The sequence below is a fragment of the Paroedura picta genome, chromosome 2 (genome assembly GCF_049243985.1).
Source record: "Paroedura picta isolate Pp20150507F chromosome 2, Ppicta_v3.0, whole genome shotgun sequence".
Taxonomy (NCBI): Eukaryota; Metazoa; Chordata; class Lepidosauria; order Squamata; family Gekkonidae; genus Paroedura; species Paroedura picta.
This window is the reverse complement of record NC_135370.1, coordinates 59,360,718-59,375,125: the sequence shown is the minus strand read 5'-3', so window position 1 is coordinate 59,375,125 and position 14,408 is coordinate 59,360,718. Positions and strand designations below refer to the sequence as shown.

The 14,408-nt window shown below is 41.9% G+C and overlaps 1 protein-coding gene across 1 annotated transcript in view; it reads right to left on the bottom strand.

Annotated features, from left to right (window-relative positions):
• The window catches only part of ACTR3 (actin related protein 3), a 61,855-nt gene that overhangs the window by 6,257 nt on the left and 41,190 nt on the right, over positions 1-14,408 (bottom strand). The window contains exons 5-9 of the mRNA XM_077320275.1: positions 11,432-11,527; positions 8,052-8,159; positions 5,285-5,428; positions 3,492-3,665; positions 385-477 (exon numbers count right to left, since the gene is read on the bottom strand). Coding sequence (XP_077176390.1) covers positions 385-477; positions 3,492-3,665; positions 5,285-5,428; positions 8,052-8,159; positions 11,432-11,527 — 615 coding nt within the window. The remainder of the gene's footprint in view (positions 1-384; positions 478-3,491; positions 3,666-5,284; positions 5,429-8,051; positions 8,160-11,431; positions 11,528-14,408) is intronic.

The window sequence follows — 14,408 nt, the reverse complement described above, 5'->3', positions numbered from 1 at the left end:
GTCAGAGCCAAGCTTTAAAACATACACATTGTAACGGCCTAAAGTATCATATACGAATAGATGTGACCCAAATATCAACAAATTTCCTCTGGACTACTGAAAGTCATCTTTTCATTTTCAAACCTAAAACTACTAAAATTGTTAAATTCACTTTACTAATGTATACATTTTTGTAAAGAACACATTTGATTGTTTATATCGTGCATATTACACTGTTCTTCAAGACAGAAAAAACAACCCATTGTTGTGCTTTCAATGTAAAAAAATATTATTGCAAGTAGAGGCAGATATCTAACCTAACTGCACGAGTTCAAAGCACACTTTGTCCTAAAGCAACTACATCTATGCATGCATGCACACAGTAACTTCACTACCTTTACTGACCTTATACAATGGACGTCTAACATCTATAGGACAGTTCTGAATAACTTCATCTACTACTTCTGAAATGGGCTGTGTGAAATCTGGGTTAGCAAACTAGAAACAAAAAAAGAATGATTAAGTAATTTTAATTCAGAAGTGTTAAAGAAATACAAACAGTGTGCATTATCCATTAGCTAATACAGAATGTCAGCCTTTCCTGTGATCTATTCAAGTCAAACGACAGCCTAGAATTCTCCAGAAACAGAAAACAAAAGAGAGCCAGTAAAGCTACAGAAATGACTGGTAGAAGTTAAGCTGCCATCTACTATGTAAGAATGCTACTCTTTATCCTGTTGTCTTAATTATTTTAGATTATGTGATCGTTAAGGGGATAGGCTATTTTATTGCCTGTTTGCGTAACTCTAACTCTTCATATCAAAAATGTTATACTTTATTATTACTTCAAAAATGAAAGGGTGGGATCAAGGAAAACCTAAGCTCTAGGAATGGACACGAACCAGTGCATGAAACAAATTTTTCCATAAAACTGGCCTCGTTTGTATCCTCTAGAAACATTTTCCGAACTTTGGTTTGAGCCATTAAAACTTAGCAGCTGAGCAGTGCGAACATAACGTCAACTATTATATTTAAATGGCTGCGAGCAATTAAAACTGTCTCATTTGCTCCCCCCATCAAGAGAGGGGAAGTGAAATGGACAACTAAAATGGCTGCCAGCCATTTCAGGTTAACAACAGATGGGCGCACCTGTCCTGCTATTAGATTAAAATGGCTGCAAGCCATTTCAGTGCTCAATTTAATCCTAAAAGCTCATCAGTTGTTAAGTTTACAGAAGCAGACGGTTTAAATGGCTGCCTGCCATTTCAACAGTCCATTTCACTTTCCCTCATTTGGAAGAGGAAAGCAAAATGGGCCAGCTCAAACAGGCATAGCACTACATAATAAGGATGAATTTAACTTATTAGGTAATGAAAGAAAGTCAATCAAATATGTGTCTTTCATTATTGCAATGAAAATGAATAGGTAAAGGTAAAGGTATCCCCTGTGCAAGCACCGAGTCATGTCTGACACTTGGGGTGACATCCTATAGTGCAGCGGACCACAAGCTTTTGGCTGCTGCGGACCGCTGCTCCGCGTTGGGGGGAGAGGGCGGCCTGGGGGCCCGTGCGCTCACGGCAGCCCCAGCGCAAACGCGCATGCGCAGACTGCCGCACACGCACGTTTGCGCCCAGCAGGGGCGCAAACACGCGTGCGTGGCAGTCTGCGCATGTGTGTTTGCGCCGCCGCCTCCGGGCCGCCAGCAAATCGGCCGCTAAAGCGGCCAATTAGCTTGCGGCTCGGCAAGCTTCTCTTCCCTCCCCTCCTGAAACAAGAAGCTTGCCAGGCTGCGAGTTAATCGGCTGCTTTGGCGGCCGATTTGCTCGCCGCCTGGCGAGCTTCTCGCTTCGGGGGGGAGGGAAGAAGGAGCCACGACCCGGCACCAAGGCCTTCACGGCCTGGCACCGGGCCGCAGCCCGCAGGTTGGGGACCACTGCTCTAGTGGTTTGCCAGTGCCTTCCCCAGTCATTACCGTTTACCCCCCAGCAAAGCTGGGTACTCAATTTTACCGACCTTGGAAGGATGGAAGGCTGAGTAAACCTTGAGCCGGCTGCTGGGATCAAACTCCCAGCCTCATGGGCAAAGCTTTCAGACTGCATGTCTGCTGCCTTACCACTCTGCGCCACAAGGGGCTCTTGAAAATGAATAAGAAAAACTAAATTCAGGAATATTCTTCTTTCCAGCCAGCACTTCTTACTCCAACCTAGTTCTGTTCTTTTTGACACCAAGCATATTTCTGAAGATTTGCAAAATGCCTAGCTATCAGCTACCTTGTGGTTGAACCAATGTATGATTCATTTGCTATTTAACTATCTGAGATTTTCCTCCATTGACCAAACTTTTAGTGCAATTCCATCGGCAAATAGTGCTGTGTGATTTATACAGGTTTTCATGTTAATGAAACTAACAGACTACACAAATATTTAATAGTCAATCTGTCCATCGATCATTACAATACATATGTAAGTTAAAAGCAATTTTACGTGCATGTAACTGTGCCTACCACCCTGTGTCAGAGGCTGCAAACACCTGCCTGTAGGCAAGGGACCCAAACCTTCAAAGCCAATTTGGTGTAGTGGTTAGGAATACGGACTTCTAATCTGGCAAACCGGGTTTGAATCTGCGCTCCCCCAGCAACCAGCTGGGTGTCCCTGGGCTCACCACAGCACTGATAAAGCTGTTCCAACTGAGCAGTAATATCAGGGCTCTCTCAGCCTCACCCGCCTCACAGGGTGTCTGTTATGGGGAGAGGAAAAGTAAGGCGATTGTAAGCGGCTTTGAGACGCCTTCGGGTAGAGAAAAGTGGTATATAAGAACCAACTCTTCTTCTACCTGAATTAAAAACAAATACACAGCTGTAGAATTGCTCCTATTTAAACCATTAGGAAAATAACAACAATGGATGGATACGACAAAAGATGATTTTTTAAAAACTTAAAAACCCTCCCATACTTGCTATATAGATACTGAAAACAGGAATTAAGGTGATGAAGTCATCTAATTGCTTCTTTTCCTTGCCAGCTTGCCTGCTAATGTCTTGTACTGAACAGTTCAGTGGCCACCCACACATTTCAGATGCTCAGCACTGAATCAAGCAGCTTTATTCAATATGAAAAATGGCAGAAATATTCATTCTTGCTACAAAAATCCAGGCTGGTGGTTTCCACTCTGAAGCTGGGTGAAATAACTATGCAGAGAACATTATGTGACTCCAAAAAATAAAAAGGGGTAAAGTATAAGTAAATCTTTAGGAGGACAATGCCTTAAGGTGGGTGTGAAAGCTATGCAATGAAAAGGAGAAATTCATCAGTTGTGTATCTATACAATTTAGACAACACAACATAAAATTAAAAAATGGATTTACCATTTATATTAATTTTATATGAATATGAAGTACATTGAAATTTGTCCCAAACATCAAAAAGCACAAAAGTTTAAAAGCAAAGCCACAGAACTATCTGGCCAATATTATTTTGCCTAAATGTCTCATTAAGCTCCGCATCAGAGTTTACCTCAGGATGAAAGAAGATCTCTGGCCCTAGGAATCTCTCATAGCCAACATCAATGGTAAATTCCTTCTTGGAGATCGCGTTGATTCCAGTATACTGTTTAATCCACTTGGTGCCATCTGTATCGTACTTGTTAAATTCTTTTACTAAATCAGGGCAGACATAACTAAAACGCTCCTGAAAATCAAGTACAAACATTAAGGGAAAAGTAGTTCCCTTGAACACATAAAATCTGAAGATTTTAAAACTTGATCTCAGTTTAATTAGAATAAAGTTTTTATGAGCAAAATGAGTTAAGGTACAAATGAAAGGCCTTCCAAAATGCTGCAGTAGCAATAATCACCCATATTTAAGATAATTAGCAGTGCTAGTAGATGTGCATTTTTATATACCCCCAATATATTCAAGCATTGCCACAATGCATACCTTCAGAATTTAGAATCCATGAGTAACAATAGATTTATTCTTAGGGGGAAAGTAAAAATGCACAAACATTCAAAGTATTTAGAGTTTAAGATTATGGAAAAACTCAAAGTATTTATGGCTTTACATTATGAATTTCGACTACTACATTGCTTCTTGCAATACTTCTAATGGGAAAAGAAATTAGAAAAAATACTGGAAATGTGTTCCTTTTTATTTAATTTATTTCTTATATTTCTATACCGCCTTCCTTTTTGGCTCAGGGTGGTTTACATATAACAAGAGGAAGTACATGTAACAAGATAAAGTAAAGGTAAAGGTATCCCCTGTGCAAGCACCGAGTCATGTCTGACCCTTGGGGTGACGCCCTCTAGCGTTTTCATGGCAGACTCAATACGGGGTGGTTTGCCGGTGCCTTCCCCAGTCATGACCGTTTACCCCCCAGCAAGCTGGGTACTCATTTTACCGACCTCGGAAGGATGGAAGGCTGCGTCAACCTTGAGCCGGCTGCTGGGATTGAACTCCCAGCCTCATGGGCAAAGCTTTCAGATGGCTGCCTTACCACTCTGCGCCACAAGAGGCTCTTAGTGTAACAAGATAAATATGAATAAATAAATAAGTACAAGGTAATTCTTAAATTCAAGTGAACAATAGTAGCAGTGATTTTAACTAATAGCAGTGGGTAAACATCTAATTAACCTGCTAGCTATACAACAGTGAGTTAACTTGCTAACTATACAACAGTGGTTCCATGGAAAGACTGGTATGGGAGTTCATTATATGGATGGGGGTTTTCTGGAGACCCAGTAGATGTCATCATTTTGGTCAGGGAGCAAGTTCCACCAGGTGGAGGCCAGGGCAGAGAAAGCTCTGGTCCTGGTTGAGGTCCGGCATGCTTCTTTGGGGCCAGGGATCACTAGCCAGTTGGAGGTGGTGGAGCACAGGCTCTTTGAGGAAAGTAGGCAGTGAAGCGGTCTCTGAAGTATACTGCTGAACAAAACAGCAAGTGTCTAGTAGCACCTTAAAGACTAACAACATTTGTGGCAGGGCATGAGCTTTCATGAGCTCCATTCTAGCTGTATCTGAAGAAGTCAGCAGTGACTGATGAAATCTCATACCTTGTCACAAATAGTGCTACCGGGCTCTTACCCTTTTCTACTGTTCCTTTTTAAAGTTGACAGCTTAGACTCCTGTGTGTAAATCATGATCTAAGCCAGTTGAACTGCAATGTTTACCCTGGTTCCAGTGACTATATGTGACATGAGTCTTTGAGATCTATTTAATGGATAATTTCACTTGAAAACCATCTACCACTGAAATACTCATTTTACTTTAAACACAAACATGCATGGGTTGTGTTTTTTCTCATTTACCTTCACTGCTTTAGCAGTTTCCAGTGATTGTTCAGGAGGGATTCCTACTTCTCGTTCTCTTAGCAACTGTTGAATAAAGTAAGTTATATCTCGGCCAGCAATTGGAATGTGTTTGATACAGCTGCCAATCACATAGCCTTCAGCCTGGAAGTAAAATAAAACACCTTTCATAAACTTCAACAAAAACACCATGTTCTCCAAAGCTGGCACACACTGATGGAAGAAATATATGAGCACTTACCGGGCATATAAAATTAATACAAGCACCATATTTACTTCACTCTAACTCTACCAATATATAGACAATACATTCCCTTTCATGTGAAGCTCCATTTTTGCATAGCAGAGGAGGGTAAATCATCAACACGATACAACTTGTACATCAACAGTTAGTTAAAAAATCAGTTCCATAGGAAGATGTAATAAGAAGAGATGCAGACATTAAGTGCCTTACACTGTTCCACTGTTTTATCATTCATTGTAAATTAAGTTTTTATTTCTTGGCAATCCTAATTAAAATTTTAAGTTGGGGTCTTTTAGGTGGTTTTAATATTATTTTATTCACACTGTAAACCACTGTTAAGTAAAACACTGTTAAGTTTTGCAACATAGAAAAGTCGCTGAAGAATGCTAAAATAAACAAAGCTTTTTTCTTTAAACAAGAATCTCCTAGCACAGTGGTCCCCAACCTTTTTCAGCCTGGGGACTGGGGGGGGGGGGAGTGAGACGTGGGCTCGCCTCTCTCCCCCGCGCAGCATGGCGCTTCTTCCCCCGCAGTGCAGCACTCAAACCTAGCCATGCTGCGGGGGGGGGGTGCGGTTGCAAATGCGCAGGTGCGGCAGCTCCCCACCTGTGCGTTTGTGTCCGCCATGCGGTGGGGGGAGGCGCGGGCACAAATGCACAGGCACGGAGCTGCTGTGCCTGCATGTTTGAGTCCGCGCCTCCCCCCTGCGGAGCCGTGCTCACTGGTGGGCGCAAACGAGCAGATACAGAGCTGCTGTACCTGCACGTTTGCGTTCACGCTAGGCTTGAGCGCCGCGCCGGAGGAGGGAGCACCGTGTCACGGGGGGAGTGCCATGCCGTGGGGGAGGGAGGCACGCCCACACCTCTCTCTCCCCTGCCGCAGCCTGGTATCGAGGGCTCCACGGCCCGATACCAGGCCATAGCCCGGGGGTTGGGGAACATGGCCCTAGCAAATTCCTATCATGTCTCATTAGGAGTTGTATTTCTGGCATTTTCACCAGTTCTTTTTGTTGCTAGTATTTAGCAATATGTGTAAATGAGTACTCACAAGTAACCTTTAAGCTATGGTATAATTGGGGCCAGCATACTTTAAGGACTGCCTATTCTCACATGAACCTATCCATCTACTCCAGTCATCTTCAGAGGCCCTGTTTCATGTCTCCTCCCCCATCTGAGGCTAGATAGGTAGCAAACCAAGAAATAACCTTCTTGGTTGTGGGGCAGGATCTTTCTCCCAAGGATATTTGACTTTCACCCTCCATCACTGCCTTATTTATTTGTTTCTTAGCTAGTTTATATTTTGATTTATCCCCACTACTCCCGGAAGCCAGTCCTGGTGGTTTACAGTAAAAGAATAATACAATGTAACATTAAAATACAATATAACCTCTCAATAAGAATAATAACCAAGATACTGGTAAAATAGTCTAAAAACTCACCCCCTCCCCAATAGCAACTGTCATCCTTGGGAAAGAGGCTATGCCCAGTTATCAAGGCAATGTGACCTGCAGGGCCTATATAGGAGGACCTGATCTTCCTAGTCTAGCCTCAACAGAATGCCTGGCAGAATAATTCCATTTTACAGGCCCTGCAGAATGATGACAACACCACCAGGGCCTTCAGCTCTTCAAAGAGGTCATTCCACCAGGTTGGAGCAGGACCAAAAAGGCCCTGGCCCTAGTCAAGGCCAGTCAAGCCTCCCGGGGGCCAGGTCCACCAGCAGATTCATACCAGCAAATCAAAGAGTCTTGTGGTGGGCATAAGGTCCTCTGGATAGGTAAGGCCCAAGCCGCAGATGGCCTTATGACACCAGGTGAAGACTCCTTTGTTTTGATTGATCTTTATTCTAACTCTTACAATTACTCTCCCATGTATATATCTATATACACACACAAATTTGCATAATTTGAATTTTAAAGACTTGCAATACTTGAAATGTTTACTGCCTTGGGGACCCTGAATTTGATGGAAAGGTGACATAGAAACACCCTAAATGAAATAAAGGAGTGGGGGGAGAGAAATAAAAAAACATTTTATCTCAATAATGAGACCATTCAGAGGTATCAGGTGACTGAGAATCACCATCACCAAAATAGAATGCACAACATTACAAGAGACAACAATATAATGACCAAGAATATGATCTGCTAAGTACCACATACATCTAAAGCTTTGGAACGTGCACTGTATGGAAAGGAACAGTAAATGAGATGACATTAATAGCTGTTTGAAAGCTCTGGTGTTTTACCAAAACAATATCTCTAGGTCATTCGTCCACATTTTACTGGAAGGGGGGGGGGATGCTGCAAAACTGTGCACCACTAATGTTACAGATACAGTCAAAATGGTATATAAAAGGGGTTGCTATATATAAAAGTGTAGTTTCTATTCCTACATATAGGGTAACGCACACTAGGATGTGACTGAAAAATAACCAACTATGCTATCCTTCCCATAGTGGCTATATTTTAGAAATGGCACCGTTCCAGCTTAACAACCCAGTCTGATATTAGTGTATACTTACCACAGGAATGACATGAGTTACACCATCACCGCTATCTATAACTGTTCCAGTCAGCGTTCGTTCTCCTACTTGTCTTGATGTCCAAGACGCAGCTAAGGCAAGGACAGCCTTGCCAAGAGAAACCATTTGAGCATTAATGTTTTATCATAACCTTAAAAGCCTGTTTTTCAAGTAACACTGACATGCAAAATAAAAGCTTTTAATATAATTGTGTTACTCAGTGCAACAGATGAAGCTGAAAAGTACAGAAGCTGGATCAGGATTTCTCAACTGGGGTTTTGTGAAACCCTGAGTTTTTGTGGGGGGGGGGCAGGGGTTTTCTGCACTCGGGAGGGAAATAATTTTTAAAATATTTTTTACATTTTTTTTTCGTATATGGTCATGCTAACCCACCCTCCCCCACAGAATGGCCAGTGATTGCCCTGAAGGGGGTGAGGAGAGGGGCCTTGGCCATAAACATCTTTGCTGGCTGGGGCTTGTTGCTCATGGAGTAGTTGGATCCCAGAGAGGAGTGTTTTTAACTTACTCTTAATGGGGGGGGGAGGTGAGGGATTATAGGGGTAAGATAGGGCCTTCGCCACTTAGGCAGCAGGACTTTCAGAGGCTTTCCAGTGGGGTGGTGGCGAGGGAGGTATAACTAGGCCTTCGCTGCTTTGGCAGGCCTTGGGCCTTTCAGAGGCTGTCCTGTGCTGTGGGAGCCAAGGAGGGTTTCCTGATTCAGCAGAAGCTTTCGGAGGGTCTGGCTCAGATGGGGGGGGGAGTGATCGCTTATTTCACTGCCCAGGATTGCACTACGCCTCTGTGTGTTGTAGAATGAGAGTCCCTGTTCAGAATGGGTGTGTGCACACATATGTTTCTAACTGGTTTTTATCTGGGATGGTCAAGGGAAGAGTGTGCATGTGTGTTTAACTGGGGCAGTTGGCAGGAGTATGCACATGTGCGTTTTACTCGGGTGGTTGTTGAGAGGGGAGTTATGTGAGATTGGGCAGGTCCTTATGCAGCTCTTGGGCTTGTGGGTGGAAAGGCGGTAGATGGAGATTCTGAAGGATGGATTCTAAATGGCATTGTACATCACTGAGGTCCCTGTTCTTCCCAAGCTCTATCCCCAAATCTCAGGAGTTTCTCAGCCTAAATCTGACAGTGCTCCCTCACCCCCAGTGTTGCCAATTTTTGCCTGGTCTCTGGCATTGAGGATACAGTTACCATATCCAGGTTGGGAAACTTCTGGAGATTTGGGGATGGCATTTGGGGAGTATAGGGACTTTAGAGTACAATGCCAGGGTGTCTACACTCCAAAACAGCTGTTTTCTCCAGGAAAACTGTAGTCTGGAGATGGGCTGGGTGCTGGCATCTGGATCCAGTGCCTGCATATGGATTCCTTACTTTCCTTGCTTCCCATTGCCCTGGCAGCCATTTCCTACCCTTGGAAAATATATTCTCAGGTCTTGCTAGGATTGCCAAACTCCTGGTGATGCCTGGAGGTCTACCAAAGTTACAGGTAATCTCCAAATCATGCAGATCATGTCCCCTGAGAAGAATTGCTGCTTTGCATGGTGAGCTTCATAACAGCTGAGATTAATGCTTCCTTGTTTCGTTCAGGTAAGGTTTGCTGTTTAGCATACTGCACTCACACAAATGAAATCAACTTCTTATTTCACAAGCATTTTATTAGTAATGCCATGCACACTGGAAACATGTGACTTCTGGGGCATGACAAGAAGGCGTGGCCTGATGACATCATATCCGGGCTTTCTCGAAGCTTGAAAAATGTTTCAGGGGGTTCTCAAAAGTAAAAAGGTTGAGAAACCCTGAGCTAGATAGTGACATGTATTCTGTTTAAAATCAGTACATTGAATGAGTATTTTTCCATGGTGTAAATATATTTGTGGTCAATTTGCACTTTTATTTTATATGTCACAACTTGTTCATGTAGTAAGGACTATTTCTCTCCAACATCTACCCTCCCTCCAAGAACATGGCATTACTAACTCAAAGCAGTTTTATTTAGTGGGAGAAAAGTCTAGATTTTGTAACAGATCATTCTGAATGATAATTCTCAAGATGACATCACTGTGGGGACTGAATCATTAGTAATCTTTTGTCTAACAAGCAGAATGTACCTTATATCATAGAGAATTAAAGGTTAGCAAGCAACACGCAAGAATTGCATTATTTCTAATTTGACTGTATGGAATTTTAATTTATTTTATTTATTTATATTTTTATACCGCCCTTCCCTATGGCTCTGGGCGGTTTACATAAAACATTTTGAAACATTTACATAGAACATGTAAGGTTTGCTGTTTAGCATACTGCACACACACAATTGAAACCAACTTCTTATTTCACAAGCATTTTATTCGTAATGCCATGCACACTGGCATTACATGTTACATAAAACAATTTGGTCACATACTAAACAGAGGTTGCTAACATCCCTAGAAGATGCAAGATAACATTGTGGACATACATGCTCTAGGCTTTTAAAAAGGTTTTAAGGATTTTATCTATGCTACTTTGCTGTGCTCTTCCTAGTCCACGTTCCGTTTTGAAGACAGAACAAACTTGTTTGGTGGGAGGGGAGAGATCAGGGTATTTTTCAATAATGAGAAGTAGGCTCATTGAAGGCTGGAAACCCCTACTTTAAACCAACCACTTATTTTTGTAAGGAAATCAAAGCAGAGTTCTACTACGAAATATAACATAAGACAATACACAATTCATTTATGAAAATGAAATATAAGAAGGGCATCAATTAAGTTTAAGTGTTCGTAGCTCTGGTGGTTTCTATTAAAGAGATTTTTTTCTGCATTATTCATCATATCAAGATGTTTTGACTAAAATAATAACCCACAGTTATTTTGGCTTTAAGTAAGAGAATGAATATTTAATTGCAAGGGCAGGAAATGCATACAAGTATAGTTTTTAATCTACAGCACCAAAATTTAGAAAAGCAGATTCACAACCTTCAGTGAAAACACACTGAGCTTTAAAAATATAATTGCTGGTATGTGAGCCTGGAAATTTTGCCACTCATTTTATTATGGTGTGTTACTTTTTTGAGAGGAGTGGGGAAAGACATTATTGATGCTGCAGCAATTGTAGTGTGAGAATACAAACACGGATCTTATCTGTTCCTCATAACTGTCATAAAAAACAGGTGAAGAAGAGTTGGTTCTTATATGCCACTTTTCTCTGCCTGAAGGAGTCTCAAAGCAGCTTACATTTGCCTTCCCTTTTCTCTCTCCACAATAGACACCCTGTGAGGTAGGTGAGGCTGAGAGAATGATGGACAACATAAGGACAACATTTTCTGTATACTCTACTCTTAAAAAGTACTACTTCAGATGCTCCCTCCAAGAACTTAAATTAACTTTTACCTGAACAGCAATGTAAAGTCCAGGAACATTGAAAGACTCAAACATGATTTCAGCAGTATATTCCCTGTTTTCTGGAGTATTGAGTGGTGGTTCAGTCTGTAAAGCAGAAACATCTGTAGTCACCTTAAAACTAAAACATCAAATATTCAGCCAAGCTAAACACATCCAACAAATATTTGGTTTCTTTTAACTTAGCAGTTAAACTTGGCCACAGAAGTTTCCCTGTTATGCCTTAAACAAGAACTTGCATTCTAGCTCTTTTCTAGACATCCTTGATAATATAGTAAGAGTAGTATTTTGGAAAGAAATGCTACTTTTCTACATCCCAAGTGATCATAACAATTCACAATCAGACCATATTACTTTCCCACTTCCCCAAGAAACCTACTAGAATACAATGCATACTTGTTCTACCCTATCTCTTCCTCCAAAGAGCAACAAAGCTAAGAAATAACACATCAGAAACAAATCAGTAGGGACACAGATATGAAAGGTGATTAGCTAATGATTTAAGCAAGGGCTAATCAGTAGGAAAATAACACAATAAATGTTCTATATGTAGGTATAGTATTTTAAAAGATAGATATATAATGGTTGCATTCAAGCATCACTACAAGTCACCATTAAATTCTGATTGGGCACAGTTTGTTGCAGTGCTCAAATGTGCCCCTTACTTTTTCTTTTTATCTTCATGCATGGAGTGTGATGCAAAACTTTCCAGAGTTGATCAAACTTCAATTCAATGATGTCAGAAGGCAGGTACTTTTTCAAACTGAAGCTTGATCAAATCAGGATAACCCAATCTCTATATGCCAGAGGAGATGGGAGAAAGAAGAATATGCACAGCAACACTGTTTGTGGCAGCTAGTTACAACTTCTAAATACAGTTTTGTCATGAAAAGTCTAAATCTCTATGATTTAAATTCTCAAAGCATAAAATAATCCAATGCCCAAAATAATATAGACTAATACAGAATTTTCATATTTTGAAAATACTTAGAATCATAGAATCATAGAGTTGGAAGGGGCCATACAGGCCATCTAGTCCAACCCCCTGCTCTACGCAGGATCAGCCCTAAGCATCCTGAAGTATCCAAGAAAAGTGTGTATCCAACCTTTGCTTGAAGACTGCCAGTGAGGGGGAGCTCACCACCTCCTTAGGCAGCTTATTCCACTGCTGAACTACTCTGACTGTGAATTTTTTTTCCTGATATCTAGCCTATATCGTTGTACTTGTAGTTTAAACCCATTAATGCGTGTCCTCTCCTTTGCAGCCAAACTTCTGGATTGGTGAAAAGCTCAGACCACCAAAAGCTCCTTTCTGGCTTCTAAAGTTTATAATGACCACAGGTTTTTAAGTTGTAAAAGTAAAACATATTTTAAAATAATATAATGAAGCTGATTTGCACTTGCAGATAACATAAAATGAACACAACCAATATTTAAGGTGATGATAGTACCATTAAACAGAGTGGCCCAAGTGGCTACATTATCACTTCAGATTAACTGAGAAGCCTTGATTTTCATAGTGTACTCAAGTACTGCAAAGGGAATGTCTGTATACAGTAATCTAAACATAATGAGTTGAGCAACCATTTTGATTCCTTATAAATCCAAGTTCTCTGTCTTCCCTAGACAGTTGAATACCATCTTTTAGCTGTTATGCTCAAAACATATTTCAGATCTCCAACAGATAGCCATTCCCATCTTGAAAAATTGGTAATCAGAAGTCCAAACAGAACCTTAATAGAGTTTTCAAATTCCTAGACACACTGGTGGCACTATAAAGGGCATTTTCTATTATAACTGCAACTTTCCCATCATACTACTCTTCTCTTAAGTGGCTTTACATAAGCTGGCTGCCTTTTCCCAAAGTAAAAAAAAAAAGGTAAAGGTATCCCCTGTGCAAACACCAGGTCATGTCTGACCCTTAGGGTGATGCCCCCTAGCGTTTTCATGGCAGACTCAATATGGGGTGGTTTGCCAGTGCCTTCCCCAGTCATTACCGTTTACCCCCCAGCAAGCTGGGTACTCATTTTACCGACCTCGGAAGGATGGAAGGCTGAGTCAACCTTGAGCCGACTGCTGGGATTGAACTCCCAACCTCATGGGCAGAGCTTTCAGACTGCATGACTGCTGCTTTAACACTCTGCATCACAAGAGGCTCTTACAAAGTACCAGAGGTCTATTTTCTATGGCAGGCTGACAAAGGAAGATGTCGCTCAAGGGAACAAAACAAAGTACTGCTTTACAACCATAATAAAGATCTGGCTTAGTACTTTTCTAACACTAGAGAAGACACATGTCTAGCTCTCCATCAGTCAAACACAGGTTGACTGGAAGCTGGTGACAACCTGAAGAAATCAGGCAGATTCAACAAGTGGCCAGCTACAATTTCATCCATTCATCCAAAACCATAGTATGACAGGTTAATTATATAAACCAGTGGTCCCCAACCTTTTTCAGGCTGGGGACCGGCAGCAGCAGGGAGGGTGATTGCCCGGCCACGCATGCCGTGCATGCGCAATGCACAATGCGTGGCTGAAATAGCACATGTGCGGCACTTTCACGCATGCGCACATGCACAAAAGTGCAGCGCATGCACAATTTTGGTTGCGCATGGCCCATGCGCGGCCCGGCCATGCATGCACAATACGCATGTGCGGCCCTGCTTTCCTCTCCCCCCTTCCCATAATAAGAAGCTTGTCGGCCGCAAGCTTGCGGCCTGGGAAGTTTTTTACTGCGGGGGGGGGGGGCGGGGAGAGGGAGCCGCGGCCCGGTGCCAACAATGGCTCAGGTTTACCAAGAAAAATGACAAACCAATACAATACAATACAATACAAAACCTTTAATGGCATTCATGATATAAAACAATATACAAATCGGTTCTGTGAGGAAAGACTGTGAGGAAAGTTACAACAGACAAGGGAGAAATGACAAACCTATGCAATGACTATACCATTGCAGGCAGCAGGTG